At 38.1% G+C, this 26596-nt stretch overlaps 2 protein-coding genes and 1 long non-coding RNA gene across 3 annotated transcripts; 1 reads left to right on the forward strand and 2 right to left on the reverse strand.

The window, feature by feature from the left end:
• Window positions 1-511: 511 nt before the first annotated feature.
• LOC114287264 (uncharacterized) lies at window positions 512-7690 on the reverse strand. The gene is made up of 6 exons (XM_082867051.1): window positions 7223-7690; window positions 6088-6298; window positions 5419-5498; window positions 2638-4362; window positions 2361-2529; window positions 512-1437 (listed from the first exon to the last, which is right to left on the reverse strand). The coding sequence occupies exons 2-6, from the start codon at window positions 6167-6169 to the stop codon at window positions 818-820; spliced, it is 2676 nt and encodes an 891-aa protein (XP_082723177.1). The 5' UTR covers window positions 6170-6298; window positions 7223-7690; the 3' UTR covers window positions 512-817.
• Window positions 7691-8378: 688 nt separating this feature from the next.
• Window positions 8379-9726, forward strand: LOC145789736 (uncharacterized). Its single transcript, XR_014328005.1, has 2 exons — window positions 8379-8682; window positions 9450-9726. It is a non-coding gene; the product is annotated as an uncharacterized LOC145789736 (long non-coding RNA).
• Window positions 9727-20086: 10360 nt separating this feature from the next.
• Window positions 20087-25930, reverse strand: LOC114287260 (uncharacterized). Its single transcript, XM_082923899.1, has 4 exons — window positions 24721-25930; window positions 20476-20507; window positions 20219-20303; window positions 20087-20157 (listed from the first exon to the last, which is right to left on the reverse strand). The coding sequence occupies exons 1-4, from the start codon at window positions 25928-25930 to the stop codon at window positions 20087-20089; spliced, it is 1398 nt and encodes a 465-aa protein (XP_082780025.1).
• Between the last annotated feature and the right edge of the window lie 666 nt (window positions 25931-26596).

Here is a 26596-nt window from a genome sequence, read left to right on the forward strand (position 1 = left end):
ATGACCACTTAATTGTAATTTCTCTTAAAATTATAATTTTCCCATGTTGTCATAAATCGATATTTATTTTGTTTAACCCTTTTTGGACTATCCTATGACCTGAACAACCACAAAAAAAAACAAAAAACAAAAAACAAAACAAAACAAAACAAAAAAAATAAAAATAAAAAAAAATAGAGTAACTTACATTAATTATACTCATTTTTTTAAAGAAAGATTAAAAAGACTCAATTAATACAGATAGTATAAAAATAAAAATATATACAAGATATAACATATATTTTATGTGAGAGATGATAATGTTATTTTTTTTATCTATATAAATAATGAATTCTTGATGAAAATAGCTTACGTGTTGTATGAATTAAAATTTTAAGAAAACCAAATATAATTATTTCAAACTTGTGAGACTTATTGTATTTTTATCTGACTTCAATTGAAGTGAGTGTAATTTACCCAAACAAACACGGTGGTTCACAATCTTCTACTGATCTGGGATTGTCCAGCAGACTGATCCAATAAATTGCCAAATTGATAAAAATAAAATAAAATAAAAATTAAGAAAATAGTTAATGTATCAAATAATAAACTCAATATACACTCAAAAGGAACCCCAAACCAACCCATATCCTATATCACAACCATCCCCAATGAAAAAAGATACGCCATATTTTGTTGACACTCACCTACAATAACTAACACTGCCTGTGAGGAAAGAGATCCCACATCGCGAGCTGAAATTTTCAGCACTTTCTGCACCCTCTACCATGGTCCCTCTGACCATCAGAATGGCCACAACACAGAAGAAGAGGCTTATCTATACACCGTTATGACTCTGCATATCCTTCACTATTTCTTCAATCAGATATCCAGTAATCTGGGATTCCATCTCTTTCCCTACAGCATCAATGTCATCGTTCATCAACCCTGACCATGTGGTGAACCCTAGATCTTCGGCCACCATATCATCAAGCCAGTAATGAAATTTATCTGTTGGAGGGTATAGATGTGCATGAACAATCTCCCATGCACGATCCAATAACTTCTGTCCACGTGGAGGACGTAGTGCAGGACCAATAGCCTTTCTGAATCTAGACATGGTCACAGGTGGTCCAAGTACAACTGAGAGTGCTTCATTTAACAAATCAAGCAACAACTTGTGATCTCTTCTGGACCCTTCATTATCCTTGGTCATTTTCTTGTAAGACTCTTCTACTGCTTCAAAGATGTCATTGGTTATAGGCTTTGCTAGTGGGTCCCATCTTGATAAAACGTTGTCAGATGAATCATCGTACAGACCTGAAGCAACAAGCAAGTCTTGGATGTAAGCTTCTGCTTCATCCTCTAACCCTGCCATTTCAGTTTCCAAGGGCTGCTCTTCGGTGACTGTCTCCTTGGGGCCATCAGCATCAAGTTCATTCAGTTGCCTCCGCAGCTCTGCATGATCATTAAGCATAAGATGTCACCAAATCTCTCAAAAGCAGCTGCAGTTTCGTAATTAAGTGCCACAAACAAAATTATCTTTGATAAACTCAAGATTTATTTCTCAGGACACCAAATAAAGTATCACGATAATTTCCAGGGTCAAAAACAGGAATGGAGGCACCATTCAAAACCATATTTTACTCCAACATAGGCCCAACCATATGTGATTATCTTCCTCCTTTTTCTTCTTCTTCTTCTTCTTTGAATTAACCCCTATTCAACCCCCAAACATCATAGTTCCTTAACCTTAGCACCCTAGCTTACAAAAAATATACATCACAAATCCAGTTACTGATCTCGAATACTGCTCAAAGCACTAGAAAAACCCATAAACAGTGCTAAAAATTATGTACTTTCATGCTTAAACCCTCACCTTTATTACCCCAATCAACCCCTTGAAGCCCCTATTATTATTTTACCAAGCTTTCAACCATGAAACCCAATTACAAAGCAGCCACAAAAGCCTACTTTTCTGCTGCATCATATCAGTTTTGGTCTCATTATCTATTCCAGGACAGGCTTAAGTTTTAAGAATGAGAACTGAATTTCTTTCACACTTGTGTATTATTCAAGTACAGTTCAGTTTAACATTGCCTTGCCATGTAGGTTGTACAAAACACTAGTTAAAAACATCATGAATATTCGGATGATCCATATGATAGGTGGTAATTTAAAGAAATATGCATTATGGCTTTGCAATATTCAAGTAAGCCTACACGCATGTGCCAAAGCCATCATTGGACAAATGAACAAAGTGCAATTGAAAATTAATAGTCAAGCAATAAAAATCAGCAATGCAGGACCAAAGTTCATAACCAGAAGACTATTCCAAACTTTTCATTAAAAAGCTACAGAAACATAATTTATTCGCATACCATTTAGATTAGAGCTGATCTCTCTGAAAACCTGAGGCAGCATGACATCTTCTAGCGGAGATAGATCTGATGTTGATGTTGAACTAAAATGATCTGCTGCCCTCCATAACTCCTCGTAAACACTGCTGCACACAGATGCAGGGCTTGGTGGAACCTCAGTAAAGTTCTCCTGAAACAACAAGATATAATGTGATTAAAGAATAACCACAGGTCAACAACCAATGAAACGCAGTCAATTCACAATTTTGTTATTGTCTCTATATAAAACAATCCTTACATGCCTCTCTCTAAAGTTCAACATAACTGTTGGTCCACTCATGATATCTTCCATGGGATCACATTCATACATATGTGGCTCCTCTGCTGATAGAATCTTTCTGCCAAACAGACTCCCTCTAAGAGAGAAATTGTATTTCAAGCTGGAAACTTTTTCTTTCAAATTGGACCTTTCCTTCTTCCTTTTTCTTACATCCACTGTTACTCTTTCAACAACTTCATGCTTCCTCCTGATTTGTGCCCCAGTTAAGATGTGGCGGTCCTCTAGAAGTAGCTTCCCAAATGATGTTCCTGATGATGCTGGGGCTGACATAGATCTAATGAGGCTCCTAGGAGACAAATCTCTATGATGCATTGCGTCACCATCGTTCCCTTGTCTAAAAGATCTGGTTTGCATTTCTGGTTCATCTTCTACAATGTCCCAGCAGTTCAACTTACCTCCAGCCTTCAAGTTACCTACCGATTGTTCCAGCCTGCCCCTTCTATTATCTAGCATGGAAGAGTTTGAGCTACCACAAGCAACTGTGGGAATATGCAGATTTGTTTCCCCCTTGAGAACGTTCCTCAGCCTCTCTGCTAAGAGTCTCCTAGTATCTTTGTTGATAAACTCAGGAGAACCTGGTCCATCATACTGAATCTCACTTCTGTAAGATCTTGTAGATTCTGATCTAGGCAAATTCATTCCAAGATCCCTAGTAACACTATCTCTGACCTGTTTCGCTATACATTGAGCTAATTGTTTTGGATCTGATGGGTTTTCACTATAAGGGTTCTCATTTCCACCTCTTCTAACCATGGTTCCCCTTTTAATTTCCCCTTGAAGCTCGCATTTTAGCCTTGCCTTTACCTCCTCAAGAAAATCTTCTATACCACCTCTCTCTTCTGAAATGCCTGAGGAACTAACCCACGACTCTTCATTGTCACTGATCTGCTCAGGGCCAGGCCTCAGGATCACTATCCTTGTTGGAGCAGAAGATATATCCAGCTTCTGGTCGGAATTAATCAGAGATGGCTGCTCAAAATCTCTAATTAGGGTTCGGTTCCTTGAAGAATATGATTCCTTCTGCTCAGATGGAAAAAGTTCCTTCCTAAATCCATGATGTTGCAACCCACTTTCACATGGGCTTGCTTTTACTGCATGACCCATAAAATCTATAGGCTTCTCACTTGCTGTAATTCTTCTTGAATTTGAATAGAGAGCAACCTTTTCCTTGTTGAGGGCTTCTTGAGCAAGCCACTGGCTAGGAATTCTGTCAAGTTCAACAACCTTTGAGCATTCCCTGATCCTTACTGCTTGACATGCTACAAATTCTTTCTTAAACTTCAGTAGTTCCTCCTCTTGAGGATGTTCTCGTGACCTTGGCTTTTTCAACTTCATGTGAACATGGTGACTATCAGGATCATTGTCCTTGTTATGTTGAAAGGAATTAAACTCCATCTGTCTAGAAGAATTTGAGTTACAATGGACATGGCCACCTGAGCCTTTTTTATTCTGATCCTTCTTATGCAAATTGGTTCCTGGCTTTTGATTCTTTTTTCCATCCTGCCGAGCTACAGATTTTGTATCTAATGATAACATATCCATTCCCATCAGACGGGCCACAACACTCGGTACATTTCGTCCGGTGTTTGGTCCTTTGGACATTTCTTCACTGATCAACATCTTCATTGAAGCCTCAGTTGGATAAGAGTTCTCGCACCACTCATGTTTGACTTCATAAGAGTACTGAAAAATTCATATATAGAAATAAGAATCAAGAAAGACACCTGCACAGAGAGAGAGAGAGAGAGAGAGAGACACACACACACACACACACACACACACACACAACACACACATGGAGAATGATAGAACAGAAAACATTGACTATTGGAACTTGGAACTGATATTAAGGAGCACTCCTATATCGTGCTACAAGGATGAGTAACGAGTACAAAGCATTTGTTCAGTGTAGAAAAAATAAAAAAAGCAAACAAGACAAAAGTTCAATAATAACAAAATATAACAAACTGTTTTATACAAAGATTTGGATTTAAATAATGTCGCTGACAAAAAATATATACATGGGAGAAGATTAAACGTATCAAAACAGAAAGAATTTGAGTTCATTGAGAAAAAGGTTTCTTAATCTACCAACCAAAATAGACAGCGACAACAGAAATTAACCTCTTCAAAGATGATAAATATCATCAAAATCGTGACAATTATTGATAGAAAAAAAAATTCCAAACCTGATGCGATCTATCCAGAGAGTACTATAAAAACTCAGGAATTGTTATTTTAGTATTTTTCTACTAATATAACAACATTCAATTTTACTTTAACAATAACCATTTTGGTTTGAACCCTTAATTTCTTGTTTGGAAATTTCATCCAAGTCCAATTTGCACTACACAATGGTAATTGTAAAAGTTTCAACCCCAAGTTTTATTTTATTTTATTTTTGGTGAGCCATCAAAGTGTTTGTAAAACCTCAAAACAAACTTCCTTCCAACAAGAGCTGTTGCCCAGTTCTTGTGAGCCTACACTAATAAGAATCAGGTCAAGCAATCTCCCAAAATGAACACCATGAGCTAGAGCAACAATAAATCCCTTCTTTCTGAAGAATGCAGAGAGTAAACTGCAGTTTGAACACTTCAAATACAGTTTACATCAAAAGCTAACATCCTATCCTCTCTTAGTCACAAAATAACGACAAGAAATAGTAAACCGTTCAAAGGTTCCATCCCATAAACATAGTATAAAGCTCATATAAAATAAGGTAAGTGATGATATTATTACCGGGATATTGTCTCCAACAGCGCAATAGCTTTGCGAAGTTTCTACTGGAAGCTCCAGGCTGTTTTGAGGAGCCTCTAAGCCTGTATAGTTGTATCAGCATCATTAATTTAAAAAGCACAAAAGAGATTCAAATGGAAAAATGTATTTCAACTTATTCTCTCTTGCCATAACCAGGTGAGATGAGGTTTTCTTGTGGTGGTAATCATTTTCTTATGAGTGCTTCAAAGTGCATCATCTAATATGACAATATTGTGAGTCAAATTAGTAGTTAAATCGTGGTTCTCCTCCCTGAGAAGCAAAGAGATTTGCACATCTTTTTTATTCGAAGAGTCTATAATCACCTTGATATGTCACAAGTGCCTTCCCTCATAAACTAATTGTAATTGGCATAGGTCAAACTCAAGCTGACATCATTCTGATACCTATAACACTTAACCAAGGTAAAACCATAACTATTGCTCTATAATCACTGTCAAAATCAATTAGCTACCTTTCATGGTTTCTAGAAATTCAGAATTGAGAAGTAGTCAATTGACTGAATTTATCAAAGTACATTAACAAAAGTTTTCAAGTGCCCACAATTGAACATGTAGCCAGCTTGAATTGAACCCACAGGTTCTTTCCTATCATACCCTTCTCTCTAATGCTGTAAAAAAATATAATACTTACCACCACCGTGTTTCTGTTGTGTGAGAACTTTCCTTGCCATGCAGCCCTGATTGAACTCAAAAAGGTGTGATACACTTCCCATGCACCCTGTGGGTCCACGGTTCACCCCAAAGCCACAATATCCTTAGTACTACATCTATATGTTTACCCCATGAAATCCAGAGTTACTGTTTGTCATCAAGTATGATAGCGCCACAAACTTGTTTTACAGCTGCAAACCACAAATAATTTTTTTTAGTAAATCCGCAAGTCATGCAATTCTCAAAGGGTGCGAGAGGTTTTACCATGGGTTTTCTCACACTACAAAACAATCAAATGTAATCCGAAAGGTCCAACAAATCATTACTTGACATCTTCTATATTACTGAGGGAAAGACAATTACAGATGGTTATATCAAACTGATTGATATAATCAGGATAACCAAGTAGGGTGAATTTCCTGAATCATATACTAATATTCCATCATTTAGTTCTCAAATAACATAAAGTCAAGTAATTAATACCAAATCGCTTAAAAATTATAGCTACTTAGAAAGAAAAAGAAGAGAGAGAAACATAAACAAAACAATCTAGTACCCCAACTTAATTGAACAAGTGAACATCTAATTTTATATCACTTACAAAAGAAATAGTATAAGTTGACTTCAACTGGACATCAAAAATGAAAAATAAATATTATGAAGAAGAAAGACCTACTCATACAGCAAATCAAATATTTTAATCAGAGACCAGTCCAGATGTGAATTTCCAAATAAACAACAGCCAAGCACATAGAAGAATAGAAGAGTTAAAATATTCATGCTTATATGTAACAGATATATGTCAAATTTCACATTCTAGATGAACAAGAATCACAGAATAACACAATTTGATTAACCATTTTCATATATCCAAAACCAAACACAAACGATTAAAACACTACTAATTTTATCTCTAAAAGTTTGAAACTAAGAAATTGACAAACTTAAATTCACCAAAAAAGAAAAACACACAACCTTTAGCCAATTGAAACTGTGTGTATCAATTTGGAAAGGCTTAAGCACCAAATTCACACAAAAGAATTCATCAACAGCAATCAAATCTCTGCCGACAAAATACAAAACATGAAAAAATTACCACATGAATTTGAACTTACCGTTGAAAAGTGCCACAACGTGACGAAATCGTAATCAATGAGAAAGGTCAAACACATCAACAATGGCTCATCATCAACCGCATTGAAGATGGAGTATTGAAAAATGGCATTCGAATTACATAAAAGTGGAAATTGAAATCTGGGTTTGAACCTTAGAAGAATAAATAACAACAACAACAACAATGGTAATGGTAATGGTGATTGATGAAGAAAAGTTGGGGTTTTGGAGAGAGAGTCCATGGCTAGAAATCACTCACAAACCAGAAAGCGAAAGGGTTGTTGCGCTTAGTTTAACCGTGAGAGAGGGACGGGTTGGGATCGAGTACTGCGTGGACCACTGGATGCTTGTAGATGTGGTTTTGGTTTTTTTTTTTTTTTTTTTTTGGTTTCAAGAAAATTCTTCCACTCATCCGCAGGTCCGGTGTGGTCTTCATCAATCAGCTTCACAGATATAATTGTGGAATTAATTCTTTTGACTTTTTACATGTTAAAGGGTTTTAATTGGCTGAGAGATGGTGGTCCATGTGCCTTTATAATTATGTATACTTTACAGCAAGTTTTGACAGGATAGGATGTTACTGATGAAATTGGGTTAGAAAATTGTTTAGGAGCTCTAGTAGCTCTAAAAATACTGTAGTCTCAACTGATGTAATGTTTTATTTTTTTGTTTTTGTTTTTTTTTTAATTTTCAGCACTGTCAGCTCATTAGAGCTGGCTTAGTGATTCTTTTTTAGTGGGATGTTGCACCACTGATTGGATTATGTTTGACAGTTCTGATACTGAGCACTAAAAGACCGGCTCTAAAAAGAGCTCTAAGCAGGTGGTATTTGGGGTTATTTGGGGTGTTTTAAATAAGTGTATTTTTTGTCTTTTTAGATTAAAAAATTAAATTAAAAATATGGATGTTTGGGTTAACTTTTTGACTTTTTATGAAAAAATATGTAATAAAAAATTATAAAAATTGACTTGTAAGGAAAAATTCAAATTGGAAATTGTGCAACCGTAATTGTTGACTTTTGATGAATAGTATTAATTTTTTGACTTTTTGAATAATTTTTTGACTTTTTAACTTTTTTATAAGTTTTCAACGTGTGAGAATGAAACACATTTGCATATATAGTGCGTGTGTTCACACACTGTTAAAAAAAAAAAAAAAAAAAATTCCCGCTCAAATGTAAAAGAGAAGCTTAGATCTAGATTATGTTCTAATTTGAGGCTGCATTCCAGCTCTAGATATCTCCTCCACCGTCCCTCGCCTCCACCGTCCGGCGTTTGCCCTCTCCTCCGCCGTCCCTCTTGTCAACCATCTGGCGTTTGTCCTTTCCTCCACCATTCGGCGTTTGCTGTTTCCTTCGGCATTTGCAGATCTGTCCGCCGTTCGTCTCCTCCACCGTCAGACGTCTTCTCCTTCCTCTATCGTCCGGCGTCTTCGTCGGACTTGGACTTCGACGTTCCTTCTGGTCAGTTTCTGTCTCTGTTTGTTGTCCTTCTCTCTCTATACTTATACTTACATATATATATATATATAATAGGATTTTAAGAATGATTTTTGTAGTTGTATTCTGTTTGAAGAGCTATTCTGTAATGAAATACATAGATTCAGTCACTAATTCACTTGGTCAAAAAAGAGTACTTTAATCATCCTTCACTCTTTATGACCTACAGTTATCTCCCTTGCACCTCAACCCGAAGGTATAATAAAAAAGAATGTTCAAATTAATGATCACAATCCTTAGAAGAAGGAAAAAAAAAAAAAAGAAGAGCATTTTGTGTAGTGGGTATTTCATTGTCTTTCACTATAATTTTTCTACAAGTTATAGTTTTCTGACTCTGAGCTTTAAATATTGATTCCATTAGTGTTTGTTTTATATTGCTCAGTTCCTTTCCATGATTTAAGACTTAAATGAAACTATCACCAAAATGCTGGTAGTGTTATCTATTGCTCAGTTCTGTTTTCTCGTTATATATATATATATATATATGTGTGTGTGTGTGTGTGTCTATTTAAATCCACATAACAGATTAACAACTGCATTATTTACAGATTAATTTTTGAACAAATTAATAACAGAGCAATAACTGATTATTGTATTAGTCTATTAATCTATTAAATCATTATTTACAGATTAATTTTTGAGCAAATTAATAACAGAGTAATAACAGATTATTGTACTAGTCTATTAATCTATTAAATTATTTGATTTTAGTTTAATTTATGAATGAGCAGAAATGGAGGTTGATTCAAATAGAGGGTACACATGCATCAAAACGACCTACACTAGCTTTGGAGATGATTTCAATGCAAAAAGTCTATGAGAACTCAGCAATCCATAAGTGAAATTTATGGAGCCGTACCGTCTTCTTTTGTTGACTTGAATGTACAAATAGACCGAAATCACTCTTGTTTTCGTTAGTTGGAAACATGTAATTTTAATGCATTTTATGTGATTTGGATCTAGACTTCATTTTGTACTGGGAGTAATTTAATGCATTTTTGTTTGTTAGTTGATGGAGCTTAATTTATGTAATTTTAATGCATTTTGGTGCTTTTCATTCTATTGTTTTTCATGGTACACTGGCTTTGTGTGTTACTAATGGTTAAGCAAAAGGACCTATGAAACTGTGAAGAAATTTGAAGAATTTTGGTGTTCAAAATTTGTTGACAGATTGTGTTCAAATTGTGTTAAAATTTGTTGAAGAAATTTGTGTTCAAAATTTGTGGGTTACCAATGGTATATATTGTTAACGGGGTGGTGGAAATTTGAAGAATTTTGTTTCAAAATTTGTTGACAGATTGTGTTCAAATTGTGTTCAAATCTGTTAACAGATTGTGCTCAACTTGTGTTCAAATCTGTTGAAGAAATCTGTCAACAAATTTGTGTTCAAAATCTGTCAACAACCTGTGTTCAAATAGACAAACAGAAACAGAATCTGTGTTCAAAATCTGTGAACAATCTGTGTTCAAATAGACAAACAGATAAACAGAATTGGTGTTCAAAATTTGTCAACAATCTGTTCCAATAAGATAACTTAGAAAGTTTCAATTAGATAACTATGTAAATTATGCCAATCAACTTCAAAAAGAAAAAAACAATCCACATGATTACATCTTCATACTTCTAAAAAAAACACTGCAATATATCATAAATGTTCATACATATCATCTATTTCTACTTCTAGCTTGCCTAAAAATTATTACATTTTCATAATTAATACAACACCAATTACAACCAACATGAAGATTCCATAAATACAACATTAACTACGATTTATGTCTGTTTGCAATTTTTGCATCTGCGCGTTCTGAAATTGAAGTTGTTCGCTTTGAAATCGAAGTTCGCTTATACTTCGAAGTTGTTCGGTGACAGTTGGTGTACGGGGAGGAAATAATTCTCCTCGTATAATCCTGTTGACCAAGTCCACGCTCCTCCGTACGACGTCGCTTTGTCACCTGAAAACACAAACGTGAGCTAGCCGGCGGGTGTGTGCCGGAAACCTCTCCGATGCCTAAGTCAGAAAACTTGACAAATAGACAAAGCTCTAAGTTCTCAGAAAGATTGTGTTCAATTACCTCCTCCAAGGTGATGCTTGTAGGCTTTTATAAGTTTCCCGTGGCACAATCCTGGTAGGACTTGTATTTCTCCATGCAGAGTCCTTCTAGGATTCATACTCCAAAGGATAATGCTTATCCTTTTACACCCTCCCCCACTGCTTAAACCAAGTGGGACGGTTTTCTCCATAGCCGAACTACCACACGACCGAAATAACACTGGCTATGCTGAGCCACAGAGAAGGCCGAACTATCCTTAGCTCGGTCTTCTCTTCTAACTCATTACTTCGGCTGCCCTTGTTCAACCTTGGTGCGTTTAGATCAAACTTCCAAGTAGCAAGTTCTGACTGACCTAACCAGAGTATGTCACGACCGGACTAACTTCGAAGCCGGTCTTCCCAGAACATATTGCGACCGGACTAACTCTGAGACCGGCCTAACTCCGAGTTGCCTCTGGACCGGAGTAGCTTTACTCCTCCTTGGGCCGAAGCAACTATCTTTTCTTGAGCCGGAATAAACTCACCTCCTTGGGCCGAAGTAACTTTGTCTCCCCAAGGCCGGAGTAACCTTGCCCTCTAGGCCGGAGTATTCAGTACGGCCTTTTTACCTAGTCCTCTGCGTTTTGGGCCTCAAAACCCAACTCGAAGCTCGGCCCAATTTTCCCAAAAATTACCCTCTCAATTGCCCCTTAATTCCATCTGTGCAACATGATTGGGATTACCAGCCTTTTGGCCGAGCTAGAGTTTGTTACGCTTTTTCAGCCGAGCTAAAAAACCCTTTTAGCCTTTCCAGCCGAACTAAGTTTACCTCGGGTATCACTATGTCCGGTCAAAACGTCTCTTCAATCACAGCGACTGTAACGCTCCCCATTCCAGTGACACGTGGCAAACTCTAATAAGCTGTGGCCAACTGTCATGCCGCCCTTCAGAATTTTTGTACTGTTCCCGCTTCTTTTTGCCGCCTTTTTCTCTCCCTTCTTTCACAAAACAACATTTTTACTCTTTCTCGAATTACTTCACCTTCCATTGTTCATTTTCTCTTCTCCTCTGTTTCCTGAGTTTTTTGAGCTTCATTACTGTGTTCGTGCTTCCGTTGCTGCTACTGCTCCATCTTCAGCTTCTTCTTCTCCAATCTGGTAAGCAAGCCTACCCTTCTCGCTTTTTTTATTTGTTTTTCCATCTGTTTTTGTTTTGTATGCTTTTTGCAAACATTTTTCTTCATTTGTCTGCTTTGCTTTCGTACTTTTATGAAGAAACCAGTATAACCCATGAGTATATGTCTTATACCCTAGAGAAAACTCGATTTTGATCCAGAATCACGTCCCAACCGAACTAGGATACTGTTTGTGTTATGTATGTAGATAGATTCAGAGAATGACCGAACTAGAACTTGTAGGAATATCAGTAGTTTCTTCTGAACCACTCTAGCCAGGCTAAGATCACCGAATAAACGAGCACATACCGAACTAGGTACTTCGGTCCATATCCGAGCTAAGCTTTTGGGGCCCAGCCGGCTTTCTTGGTTCTTAAACCGAACTCAGAAAGCCGCCCCTAGGGACTCAACCGAAGTAACTTTCCTCATACTGCAACCGACTTAGGCCTTGGGGCTGAACCAGCTCTCTTAGTCTTTTAGACCGAACTCAGAAAGCTGCCCCTAGACGTTAAACCGATCTACCGAGCAAACTGCTCAAGCCGAGGTGCCAAACCCTTAGATGAACCGAAATAGAACCAGCCAATTGAGGCCGAAGTAGGGTTCTTATACCTTGCTTTTAAATTGTAGCACGGTCCACTGATCAGTGCTTTAACCCCCTGTTTTTTACTTTGCAGACTTAGGTTGCCCAGGCACTCCTGCGTGTGCTCAACCGAGCTTCTGAGCACGATTTTTGCGCCGAGATAACTTATTCATAACTTATACAACAAATGGGTAAGTATAGGTATTTAGTTGAGACCCCTGGTAGGATGGCCGAATTCAGGAAGGATTATAACATTCCGGATGACGTCCATTTGATTTTGGCCGAAAAAGACATCACACCCTGGGATAACGAAGGCTTCGTCCCCTTTACTCTTCAATCCATAATAGAAACCGGACTACGGTTTCCCGTACAACCGTTGATCTGCGAATTCCTTAGGCAAACTAGGTTATGCCCCACCCAACTGTCCACCAATACATACCGAATCATTATGGGAATAGCCGCACTAAACCACCAAACCGGTTTAAACCTCGGCCTTGCCGAAATATTCCATCAATATTCCATCGGCTCGAAAGATGCTGGATGGGTCTATTACCTTAGGATCCGCCGCCGCCGAGAGAAGATTGTCAAGTACACACCGGACAAAGACCTTAATGATGATGACTTCTTCTGGGTCTCTGGGAATTTTGAGGATTTTCAAGCCCAAATTCCTGGCCGACCTATAAATTGGAAAATGGGAGAGCCTGGTAATTTAACTTCGGTCTTGTTCTTTGTTTGTTATCTCGATTTTCTAATCTATTGACCGAACTAACACTTCTTCTTTTTTGCAGATTTCGCCCACCTGCATTCTCTATACAGCTATCCCAACCTTGCGGTTTTGCGAGCCGCACTACGGATTAAAGAACGAGGTTGGGCCAAGCTTCTGAATTTTGAACCGACCTACCGGTATAGTGGTCGCCGAAAAGCAAGAGTGACTGACTTCCTTCTTGAAGAAGCACCTGAACCGGACCCATCCTTGCCCGAGATAAGACTTGTTCCACTAACCGCAGAAGAAGAGATGGCGAAAAGGAGCAGAGTTAGGGCCCTTCTCACCGAAACAACTAGGCCCGAAGTAACCCCTCCCAGTCAATCGCAGCCTGCTGTTGTGGCCCTCCCTTCTCAGCAGCCATCCTCCTCCCGCCGAACCAAACGTGCCCGAACTTCCGAAACCGAACAGGTTTTGGTCGATGAAGAACCTGCTATTCAGCCGAGCTTACCACCAAGCCCCCAACCGGTGTCTTCCGACCGAACCATCGACTGCTGGGCACCGAAACTAACTTTCAACGACCGAGAAATTCTAGACACAGACTCGGTTGTTGCTGAGAAAGACCACCTGTTGGCCATCAATCTGGCCAAGAGCGTGTGTCTGCCCAAAGATATGGAGCATCACCAAAAACAGTTGACCACCGAGCTGAAGTCCATCCGGTCTGCTACTAAATCTATGATTCTGGTTAGTAACTTCGGTCGCTTTTCTGTTTATTTTTCTTTTTCTTTTCAACTTTTTCTTCGGCTTAAAGGGAAGTTGTTGCTTTGTCAGGCCATTCAGAAAAACCAAATCACCCACAGGAAAGTGCTAGAGCTGAGGAAAGTGACTAGGCAAGCAGCGGCAGAAGCAGAGGCGAAGTCGGCCGAACTGGAAGAGGCCAGAAAGGAAATGGCCGAACTCCGAGGCGAGGTCGGCCGACTGACCGGAATGGTTAGTTCGGCCGAAGCTGAAAAACAAAAGACTGCCATTGCTCTGAAGGACAAGTACTTGCGTGAGCTGGTGAAGCTCGAAAGAAAGAAGGATGCCGAAATAAAGGAGAAGGTGAAGGAGGCTGACAAACAAGGCTTCAAGAGGGCAGAGGATGCTTACGCCAAACAATGCGATGCTGCCAAGGAGCTGTTCTTCAAGTGCGGCTGGAGGGGGGCCGTTGAGACGCTCGGTCATGATCCTCAGACCGAGGTTTTCAACCCTCCAGCCTACTTTATACCGAACTCCCTGATGGAGTATGCCAAGGCCATGCAACAGCAGTTCCTTGAGGGCTCTGACGATGAAGATTCTGATGAAGACACTGCCCCTGAGGATACTTCGGTTGTGAATGCAGGTCAGGTAGTTCGGTTGGAGCCCATGGTGGAAGATCTAACTATTGATCAACCAAGTGAAACCGTGGCTCCGGCCGAAACCATTCTACCTTCAGAAAACGTCCCTGCGCCAGCAACCGGTCTTCAGGTTGACGCCGATGCTGCCTTTGACGCCGAGATTGAAGATCTTTTTTCTTGACTCTGTACTTTTTCTTTTGTTATTTCGTCTTTGTAACCGGGCTATGCCCCTCTTGTACTTACCTTTTTAATGAATGGAAATTTGGCGCAACTCTTACTCCGGTCTTTGTGTGTATGCTTGCATTTGTAATGTCTTCTATTACACTAATTTCTACTTCGGTTTTGGCTTTTAAACTACGCTTACCAGCCAACCACTCCTTAGCCGATACGCTTACTTCGGCTGAGGAGTACAAGAGTTGGTTTATTCCAGCCAACCATTCTTCAGCCATACACTTACTTCGGCTGAAGAGTAACAAGAGTTGGTTTATTCCAGCCAACCACTCTTCAGCCTTGCACTTACTTCGGCTGAAGAGTAACAAGAGTTGGTTTATTCCAGCCAACCACACTTCAGCCTTGCACTTACTTCGGCTGAAGAGTATCAAGAATTGGTTTATTCCAGCCAACCACTCTTCAGCCATACACTTACTTCGGCTGAAGAGTAACAAGAGTTGGTTTATTCCAGCCAACCACTCTTCAGCCGTACACTTACTTCGGCTGAAGAGTAACAAGAGTTGGTTTATTCCAGCCAACCACTCTTCAGCCATACACTTACTTCGGCTGAAGAGTAACAAGAGTTGGTTTATTCCAGCCAACCACTCTTCAGCCATACACTTACTTCGGCTGAAGAGTAACAAGAGTTGGTTTATTCCAGCCAACCACTCTTCAGCCATACCCTTACTTCGGCTGAAGAGTAACAAGTGTTGGTTTATTCCAGCCAACTATTGAAGTTAGTTTTTCCAGCTAACTTCTAGTATTTGGTTATTCCGACCAAATGTCCTGCAGCCTGGATCCTTATCCTGGGCTTAGGAAGGGTGTTGGTTTAATCCAGCCAACCTCTAAGTTAGTTTTTCCAACTAACTTAGAATAAAGTTTGGTTATTCCGACCAAACGTCCTGCAGCCTGGATCCTTTATCCTGGGCTTAGGAGGGGTGTTGGTTTATTCCAGCCAACCTCTAAGTTAGTTTTTCCAGCTAACTTAGAGTAAAATGCTTGCTATGTACCTAATCTTCACTAAAGCTAACTTTTACAGAGAACAACTCATGCTGAAAAGAATCGCTTGTTTTATTGAAGAAAGAAAAAATTACACGTGCTAGAAAGAAAAAAACTAAAAGTAAAATAACTTGAGGTTGGCCGTGTTCCATGGCCTAGGGATTGCTTTGTCGTCCTCGTCTTGGCGGTATGCCCCTTTGTCTGTTAACCAAACCACTTTGTGAGGACCTTCCCAGTTTGGCCGTAACTTGCCATCTCCTGGTCCTCCACTGCTTTCCGGTCCGCCGATTTGCCGACATCTGTGAATAGCTCATTACTCTCCGGTTCTTCCACCGAATGAACATATCCTTTGGCAGCGCGGCTGCCATTCGCCGTGACGAAGCATTGCTTTGACATGATCTGATCTCCATAGACTTCTTCAATTATGCCGGTGTTGTTGGGGAACCGCATTACTTGGTGGTAGGATGACGCCACTGATCGCATGGCATGCAGCCATGTTCTGCCCAAGATGATGTTGTAAGTGGAGGGGACCTTCAATACCCAGAACTCCACTTGTTTTGTCACGGTTCCTGCTCTGACTGGAAGAATGATTTTGCCGACGGGCCATTCTGGCATGGAGTTGAACCCAATTAGGGGAGATACGGCAGGTGCCAAGTCTTTGTCTTGTAGCTTCAATTGCTTGAATGTCTCGTAGTACATGATGTCACATGAACTACCCTGGTCAATCAGAATCCGCTTGACGTCAAAATCCTTGACTCGGAGAGTGACGACCAGGGCATCATTGTGGGGGCAGTAAATTCGTTCCAAGTCTTTGTCAGAAAAAGTCATGACGTTTGTTGCCTCCGTCTTCCCCTTTTTGATGGCTGGTTGGGCACTTAGTACTTCTCTAAAGTGTTCTGCCTTTTTGATCGATCCCCTGAGCTCGCATACACGCTCAGGTTCAAAGACTCCATGTATGACATTGATGACGCCTTGAGGCGGGGCGTCTATTGGCATTCCATTGGGGTGGTTATTATGGTCCTGGGGGGCTGGCTGCGTCCCTCCTTCAATGTACTTATCCAAGTGTCCTGCTGCCACCAATTCCTCCAAGTGCTGTCTCAGTGGCGTGCAATTCTCAGTTCGGTGCCCCTTTTCTTGGTGGAAGGTGCACCGTGATCTGTCGTCGTAGTCTTTCTGGGCTTCTCCTAGCTTGGCTGGCCACTTGACGAAAGGCTCATCTCTTATTTCGCTCAAGATCCGATATATTGGTTTCTTGAACACCGTTGTTATGGCAGTGCGGATTCTCAACCATTTTTTATCTGGGTCTTCTCTGTTATCTCGTCTGCCACGTCCGTTCTTGTTATTTCGGTCAACCGTGTTGACCTTGGCAGGGGTTTTCTTTTCTGGTGCTGCGGTCGTACTTGATTTTGCTTTAGCACGCGCGCCATCCTCTTCTACCCTGATGTGCTGATGCACTCTTTCCATCAGGGCCTCCATGGTGAGGGGTGGCGTCATGGTGATCGAGTCCCTTAGTCGATTCCCTACTGGTAGGCCTCTTTTATACTGCGCAATGGCTAGATTGGTGGGGCAGTCTCCAATCTGGTTGAATGTCTCCCAGTAGCGACTGTTGTAAGATCTGAGGGTCTCTTTTTCACCCATGTCGATGGAGAGTAACTGGTCTATCTCCACCGGTGTTTTAGTATTTGTCCGAAACCTTGTTACGAACGCTTCTGCCAATTGGGCCCAGGAGGCTATGCTGCCCTCTGGGAGCTTTTCGAACCAAGTCAAGCCTAGGTCGCCCAGACTTGACGGGAAGAGTATGCACATTAAGGCCTCGTTTCGTCTGTACACAGCCATGACTTGGCGAAAGTGGCTCAGGTGTGAATACGGGTCCGTCTTCCCTTCATATGTATTGAACTTCGGCTGAAGGAAGCCTGATGGTAGGGGTGCGTTTTCGATCGCTGGGACAAACGGCGAGGTCTGTAGTCTTGCCAATGCCTTGTCCGTTGGTTCGTAGGCCGGTCGCGGTATTGGCATTCCAACCTCGACGCTTCCGTGCGTCCGAGGAGCCAACCGTTGTAAGGCCGAAACTCGGTGTGGATCTCTTGCCCTGGCATCCTCCTTGCATCGTGCTTTTTCTTCTAGCACGGCTCGTAAGTCGGATGACCTGGGTAGCTCGGTTTGTCTGGATCTGGTTTGGTGTGAATGTGAAGGCCAATACGTGCTTCCTTCAGTGTATGATCTTTCGGATCTCGTCCTCTCAGACCTGGAGTGACGAGTCCTTGAAGATAAGGAGTGAGTGTCGCCTGTCCTGAGGCTTCTGCTCTCTCCTTGGGAGGGTGTAGTATTCCTACTACGACTCTCTGAGTGGCGAGGGGGCTTCTTGTGCTTGCGCCCCTCTCCTGTCGCCACATCTTTAGTCTTCATCTGGCGTTTTAAAGCCTCCATGTCCGCCGCCATCCTTCGAATTAGTTCATCCTGTTCCTTTACGCGATCTTCCAGGGCTTGAGGATCAGTCCTCCTCCTTTGCCTGTCGGGACTTTGAGAGTGACGAGGGCTGCCATTCCGCCTTCCCCTGCCGCTCCTCCTGGAATTATGTTGTTGGGGCTCCAAGTCCGCCATGGGAGGGACAGCAGGTAGTCCTTCACGCCTTGCGCCCTCTTCTGGAGTTAGTCCGTCGACGGCGGACTGCGGCAAGTCTTCAATGTGTGCCATTGAATGAGAAAAGGAGAAGCTTAGTCAAGAGGTTTTTGTTCTTGTCTGTTCTTCCCACAGACGGCGCCAATTGTACGGGGAGGAAATAATTCTCCTCGTATAATCCTGTTGACCAAGTCCACGCTCCTCCGTACGACGTCGCTTTGTCACCTGAAAACACAAACGTGAGCTAGCCGGCGGGTGTGTGCCGGAAACCTCTCCGATGCCTAAGTCAGAAAACTTGACAAATAGACAAAGCTCTAAGTTCTCAGAAAGATTGTGTTCAATTACCTCCTCCAAGGTGATGCTTGTAGGCTTTTATAAGTTTCCCGTGGCACAATCCTGGTAGGACTTGTATTTCTCCATGCAGAGTCCTTCTAGGATTCATACTCCAAAGGATAATGCTTATCCTTTTACACCCTCCCCCACTGCTTAAACCAAGTGGGACGGTTTTCTCCATAGCCGAACTACCACACGACCGAAATAACACTGGCTATGCTGAGCCACAGAGAAGGCCGAACTATCCTTAGCTCGGTCTTCTCTTCTAACTCATTACTTCGGCTGCCCTTGTTCAACCTTGGTGCGTTTAGATCAAACTTCTAAGTAGCAAGTTCTGACTGACCTAACCAGAGTATGTCATGACCGGACTAACTTCGAAGCCGGTCTTCCCAGAACATATTGCGACCGGACTAACTCTGGGACCGGCCTAACTCCGAGTTGCCTCTGGACCGGAGTAGCTTTACTCCTCCTTGGGCCGAAGCAACTATCTTTTCTTGAGCCGGAATAAACTCACCTCCTTGGGCCGAAGTAACTTTGTCTCCCCAAGGCCGGAGTAACCTTGCCCTCTAGGCCGGAGTATTCAGTACGGCCTTTTTACCTAGTCCTCTGCGTTTTGGGCCTCAAAACCCAACTCGAAGCTCGACATTAACTACGATTTATGTCTGTTTGCAATTTTTGCATCTGCGCGTTCTGAAATTGAAGTTGTTCGCTTTGAAATCGAAGTTCGCTTATACTTCGAAGTTGTTCGGTGACAGTTGGTATATTGGCCATTTGTACTTGTCCTTCATTTCTACATTGTGAATTTGTAGGCAAGCACCATCCAATAACAAAATCAACAACAACAAATTGCTTCTCAAATTATACATGAAATGTGATCTATAGTAAACCTCAACAATATAAATTCTATGTTTATGGCATACAATAAAAATTCTATGACAAATTATATTTTCTTTTTTTAATTTGTGATAGATTCTACAACAATAGACTTCAATTTTGTTTTTTTTTCTTCTATAACAACATATACGAAATGTGCCCTCAATAAATCATATATGAAATAGGATATTGTTACAAGTGCCCCAAGAAAACTAGTTAACAAAGCTTAAAATGATTGTACATATTTTATAATACATACTTCTATAATATTAAATAATTTTTAAAAAAATGTACAACCATTTCAAGCTGCTTAAGAAGTGCTCTTAGGGTACCAGTTAACAAAATCTTAAGAAATATGCTTTCATACCACAGGAATTCAGATAAAAATGAAAAGGGATTTATTTGAGAAAAGAAAAAAAAAAAAAAAAAGAGTTAAAATGTAATGCAATACTTTGAACAGTCTCACCCATTATACCTTATCATCATTTAGTCCAGAATCCTCAAATGCAGAGAAAGCATCTGCAGACAATACCTCTGCCACTGCAAAATTTGAATATTAGCTATAAAAATATAATATAAACAAAATAAAGCTTCAACTCACCGTATATCTTAGTCAAAGAGAGGGCACATGGTAAAACAATTTCTATCTTAGTGAGCAAGCACAAACCAGGTTTTAGTAAACGTTTCTTAACAAACAACAAATATAAACAGAATTGAAAGAGTGACTGTGCAAAGTGAAAAAAATAAAGAGAGAAAAGAGCGTAAACAATAACTAAGTAAACAAAAATATCTGGCCAAGAAAAAAAGCAACCCAAGAAAAAAACAAAGTTAGATATAAGACAATTCAGAAACAAATACCTTGTAACTATAGTATCCAGCAGTGTATCCACCTGATAACAAAGAACATTCACACAACAGAGGAGCAATAAGCCACAAAAAAATAAAAAAAAAATAAAAAAATTGAACAATTTTCTCACAAATTTTAAACTCTACAACAACAACACACTTCAATTTTCTTTTTTTTTTCCCTTACAAAAAACCCTTAAAAAAAAATCCCAAATTCTATAACAACAACAACAAATTTAACTTATCTTTTTTTTGTTTTAGGATTTTTTTGTACAACAACAACTAATTTCAATTTGTAGTTATATACCTGTAGGTTGGAGTCGCTGGTTCGGGTCGAAGACAGAATCGGGCTGGTCGGAGAGAGAGAGTCGAGAGAAGACAGATCTGTGGACAAAGGACAGAGCATCGACAGAAGAGAGTCCGACGGGACTAAGCGGCGAGAAGCGAGTCAGGCGAGAGACTCGATCGTCGGAGAGAGAGACTCGACTCGATCGTTGGATGATGGGAGGCTCGGTCGGTGACAGCCTCGGTCAGGTCGAAGAGAGAGGAGAGAGGAGAGAATGAAGGAGCAAATAGAGAGAGAGAGAGAGAGTGAAAAGTCAAAAAATTATACTCAAAATGATTTTGAAATTTGAAACGAATGAGAAAGAAAGAGAAAAGGGCGAGTTAGCCATAGGGGCCAACAGTGGTTGCCGCGTCGGCGCCATGTCATTAGAGCTACTTTAGAGCAAGAAGTTTAGTGGTCTGAAACATTATTGTTATGTTTGAGAGGACAAAATATTAAAGAATCTAAGTAAACATTCAAATTTATTCTGAATATATTTGTATAATAGAGATTAAATTGAGAAAATGTAAGATCTATATATGAAATGGATCTGATTTATTATTATTATTTTTTGAATAAATTTTACATTAATAAGAATGAGTTCGTAATATTGTTAATTTGAGACAATTGGATCTCCTTTGAATAATGGGTTTATTTTATTTTAATTTTATGTTACAAATTATATTGTCATTTATTTATTTTTAGATACATATAAATATAATTTGATAAAAGAATTATTTATATTGAATTAACTTAATTTTTTATAAATATATTTTATAATCCACGTGCCTTTGAAATTATATATATGCTTTACAGCAAGTTTTGATAGGATGTTATTAATGAGGTTGGATTATGTTTGAGAGGACAAAATATTAAAGAATCTAAAGTAGAGATCTGATATTATTCTGAATATGTTTGTATAATAGAGATTAAATTGAGAAAGTGTGAGATCTATATATGAAATAAATATGATTTATTATTATTTTTTTTTAATAAATTCTAAGTTAATAAGCATGAGTTTGTAATATTGTTAATTTGAGAGAATTGGGGTCTCTCCTTCTAAAATCACATATTTTGAATAATGGGTTTATTTTATTTTGATTTTATATTATAAATTACATTTGTCATTTATTTATTTTTACATATATATATATAATTTGATGACGAATCAATTTAATTTTTTTATAAATATATTTTACTCAATATGTATCATAAAAAATGAACAATTTAAATTATTAAAATAAATTTCAAAATTAATACTATTTTTTTAAAATAGAAAAATTATCTCTATTAACCGCATAACAATGACTGACGAGCCTCGCACAAAAGCAACCTTAGAGCATCTCCAGCAGTATAGCCATTTTGTGCTGTCAACCATAGAAGCGAGCTTAGAAGGGTAAAAGATGGCTCCAGCAGACTCGTTCAAGCATCACTAAGATGGTTGTGAGCTACAGTATCTCGCCAAGACAAGCGAGGTACTTTTCATAAACCTTTTAATTTTTTATTTGTTTTTAGCTCCTAAATTTTGTTTTTGGCGGTAAAATTTTTCCCTTATTTTGGCGCTAAAAGTTGTATCAGTACCTCTCCAACAAATCCATAGAGGAAGCATTCTAAATCTCACAAACTCTCTCATCCTCTCTATCTTTTTCTCAAACTTTTTGCTCAAGGGAGGTAATAAATTTTGTCATTTTTGTTTGTTTGTCTATGTATTTGTATTGCACACCATATGTTTGTTGTAATTTCTGTTAGAATATAGATTGTAAATTGTACCCAGTTTATGCTTTTTCTTTGCTTGTTTCATATGCTTTCATATAGATTGTCATTTTTGTTTGTTTCATATGCTTTCTATTGACATAAATTCCATAGACAGAACACTTTAAACATAAATTCTCTTATGTTTGGTGCATGTCCAACCTAAATTCTCTTATGTTTGGTGCATGCACAACCTAAATTCTCTTATGTCATGAATTCCATATTACATAAATTCTCTTAAACTTAAATTCACTTTAAATGCTTTCCATAGACAGAACACTTTAAACATAAATTCCATATGTTTGGTGCATGTGCAACCTAAAATGTCCTTAATTTGTTTTTCTCTATGCTGATAAAAAAATATTTTATTTTCTATTTGGTACTTAGTTAGTTGATATTTTCTTACCCTTCTTAACTATTGATGATTTATTATTTATTATTTTTTAAAAATCTGTGGTTAATAGCAAATGTAGAAAGAATTAACAAAGTTTTTAAAACAAGTATAGAGTAGTGTTTGTATCTATAACTACCAAAGTCAGTTGACAGAAAAGTTGAACTGCTAATCTCTGTGTGTGTAGTTGGACAATCTGAGGAAACAAATTCATATATTTAGACAAATTTTAATGAATAAACCTGACTGGACTTCGAAATGTGATATTTGGAAATTGATCCATTGTGGGACCATGTTCATTGGAAACTTGGGCCTTGTTTGGTTTGTATTTGAGAAACATGTTTTGAGATAAAAAGTACGAAAATTTGTTTGGTTTGGTTTTTTTTCAAAAGATGTTTTAAAAAATTATTTTGAGAGAGAGTTTTGGAAAAAGTGATTGATTTGATGTGTATGAGAAAGAGAGATTTGTTTGGAAAATTTCTAAACCAAACAAGTTTTGGAAAAATTTATTTTGTTTGATTACTTTTGAAAACTTATTTGTAGAGAATTTTTTCCAAAATTTTTTGAGAAACACAAACCAAACAAGGCTTGAAGTTTCTGAATAGTTGCTAGATAAATATTTTATACTGTAAGGGTTGTATTAGTATAATTTTGGTTTCCTAAATTGGAATGGAATGAAGCCATGAAAGAATCAGATTCATGTTTCTGGTGTATATTTGGTCAAATTGAAGGGTATTTTTAAACTATTACATAACAGTAATAACACTTCACTAGTTATTAACATTTATAGTGCTTGATGAAACATAACTTTTAACATGAATTAATCTCAACATTTATAAAGATGGATTGAAGTTAAACCTTGAAAGCATTGTGAGAACTACGTGTAAATCTGTTGACTGGAGAGAATCAAATAGTTTGACCATTGTAAATCCATTGACTGGAGTGGAAATTTGAATTGGAATAAAATATTGCCCAAGAATAAGTGGAAATTTGAAGGAGAATACATATAAACTTGGCAAAATAGTTAAGAATTTCGGATGAAACTTAATTTAGCTTGATTGAGTTGCAAAAGAAAATCTCTATTTATGGTCAATAATAGTACTTTTAGTAGCTGTTGGTTAAACTGTCTTGAAGGTAATAGTTATACCTTACATTTTTGCTAGGGAATTGCCGAGAGATGTTGCTTTCTTTCAAATTTGTGGGCCTTGTCAACTTGCTTGCTTTCTAGTGCTTTTGTGTGAACTATTAAGCTCAACATTGGTTTCTGTCCATACAATTTAATGGAATGATATGTTATGTGAGACACAAGTCTGCTACAGTTTGTTAACATTTTTAAGATATATGAATCTTCTAGCTTTTGATGGTGTTTTTGGGTTGTTTTGCTGCTACAGGTCTGCTACATATTTTTGAACTAGTTTTGTTGCTGTTTTTGTGGTGTTTTTGCTACTATTTTGTTGGTATTTTTGCTGCTATTTTGTGCTGTATTTTCTCTACATTGCTAATTATATATATATATATATATATAAGGCATATAATTAAAGTGAAAACCATATAATTAAAAGGCATATAGAATTAAAATGATAACCATATAATTGAAAGGCATATAGAATTATAAAATTACACACAAATTAAAAGCATATACTGATTACATTCAAAACTAATAGCATACTACATAAAATGAAACTTCAAATTCAAAGCTTTTACAACTCGTTGTGTAATTGCCACAAGTGTTTGACAAGGTCTGATTGGAGATGAGAATGTGTTTGTCTGTCTCTAATGTTATGATGACATTGAATGAATTTCATAAGTTCAGTAGTTCTCTCCTGTAACACTGTTACATGGGGACTATCATCGATTTGATCATAATTGAAGTCTTTTACTCCATTGTCATCCCGTTCATCCTCAATGATCATATTATGTAGAATTATGCATGTCTTCATAATATATTTAAGCATTTTAGTATTCCAAAAACGTGTCGGTCGACGCACAATTGCAAATCGTGCTTGAAGCACTCCAAATGCACGTTGTACATCTTTTCTTGTCGCCTCTTGAGTTGCAGCAAAAAAAATTTTCTTATTTCCTTGAGGAGAAGGAATTGTTTTCACAAATGTTGACCATTGTGGATAAATACCATCTTCGAGATAGTATCCCATTGTATATTCATTACCATTGATGGTGTAATTGACTGTAGGAGCATGCCCTTGAGCAAGTTCAGTAAATACAAAAGACCTTTCTAGCACGTTGATATCATTATAAGACCCAGGTAATCCAAAAAACGCATGCCAAATCCAAAGATCATATGATACAACAGCTTCCAAAATAATTGTTGGTTCATGAATGTGACCAGTATACATACCTTTCAACGCAGTCGGACAATTTTTCCATTTCCAATGCATACAATTAATGCTCCCCAGCATTCCAGGAAATCCACGACTTTCACCAACCGCTAGTAGTTTAGCGATGTTGTTGCTATTTGGTGACCTCAAATACTCATTAGAAAAAATATCAACAATTGCTTTAACAAAATATTTTAAGCTTTCTATTGTAGTGATTTCTCCAATTCTCACATATTCGTCCATAAAATCAGCGGCTACTCCATAAGCAAGCATCTTAAGTGCAACAGTTATCTTCTGAAGAGAAGACAAACCAAGCTTTCCAGCACAATTTCTTTTTTGGAGAAAGTATGGATCTTGCGCTTCTACTGCAGCTTGAATTCGAAGAAAAAGTGAACGCTTCATCCGAAACCTCCTTCGAAATAGCTCAAGAAGATATACAAGTGATTCAGCAAAATTGTCAAGAAAAAGCCTTTCATGACCTTGAATATAATCACGATGAGTGACTTTACGACCTCGAACAGAACCACGATGTGAGCTTGATCCTATCTCACTATCTAGTAGTTTTTCATCCGTAGTAACAGCTTTGAGCATCTCCAAATCATCATCAGATTCAGAGAAGTCAAAGTCATTTACAAGCATATCATAAAGAGAATTGGAAGCCATAGAGAGAGATATAGAAGTTTGGATGAAGTAGAAAATTGAGTTGATGGTAAGATCAAATGATAGGGAATGTCTTATTTATAATGGAAAAGTATAAAAATATGACTGTTGTAAAAATATGACCGTTGTAAAAATTTTAAAAAATATGACCGTTGAAAAAATATGACCATTTGAAAAATACGATAGTAGAAAAATGTAACTTTCACAAAAATATAATTATATTTAGAAGAATGAAAAAAATAACAATTTGAAAGAAGTTAGTTTTTTTTTTTTTTTTAGATTGGAAAGAAGGTAGTTAAAGTATAAGAATATTTTAATAGAAGATAGCTAAAGTAGATAGCCTTGTTGGAGTGTATATTAAAAAAATGACTAGCTAAAATAGTAAAGTGAAATTTTGAATAGCTATTTTAACTATCCTTGCTGGAGATGCTCTTATTTCCTCGTTTAGTTTCATTATCCCATTATTTGAAGGTTGGAGGTTTAAACCTTCCTAACTCCAATTTACCAATGATGTGCACTACTCTTAATTATTCATTAATTTTAATAAACAATTAGTTAAGACTCCTGTAACATCATATATATTTTGGGTTGTTTTGAAAAGTAAGTTAAATGTGAATTTTTTTGACTTTTTTTTTAATTTTTTTTTGAAAAAATATGTAAAAAAATAAA

The sequence above is a fragment of the Camellia sinensis genome, chromosome 4 (assembly GCF_055761805.1).
Source record: "Camellia sinensis isolate YWXY chromosome 4, ASM5576180v1, whole genome shotgun sequence".
NCBI lineage: Eukaryota > Viridiplantae > Streptophyta > Magnoliopsida > Ericales > Theaceae > Camellia > Camellia sinensis.

Excerpts from the sequence above, each read along its gene's own strand:
- LOC114287264 (XM_082867051.1), bottom strand. The coding sequence starts at position 6,169 with ATGGGAAGTGTATCACACCTTTTTGAGTTCAATCAGGGCTGCATGGCA. Across the intron at positions 4,363-5,418 it reads CTGTTGGAGACAATATCCCG|TACTCTTATGAAGTCAAACA; the intron begins GTAATAATATCA and ends TGAATTTTTCAG. Across the intron at positions 2,530-2,637 it reads TGAACTTTAGAGAGAGGCAT|GAGAACTTTACTGAGGTTCC; the intron begins GTAAGGATTGTT and ends TTGTTGTTTCAG.
- LOC114287260 (XM_082923899.1), bottom strand. The coding sequence starts at position 25,930 with ATGGCTTCCAATTCTCTTTATGATATGCTTGTAAATGACTTTGACTTC. Across the intron at positions 20,304-20,475 it reads CTGGATACTATAGTTACAAG|AAACGTTTACTAAAACCTGG; the intron begins GTATTTGTTTCT and ends TTGTTTGTTAAG. Across the intron at positions 20,158-20,218 it reads CTCTTTGACTAAGATATACG|TGGCAGAGGTATTGTCTGCA; the intron begins GTGAGTTGAAGC and ends CAAATTTTGCAG.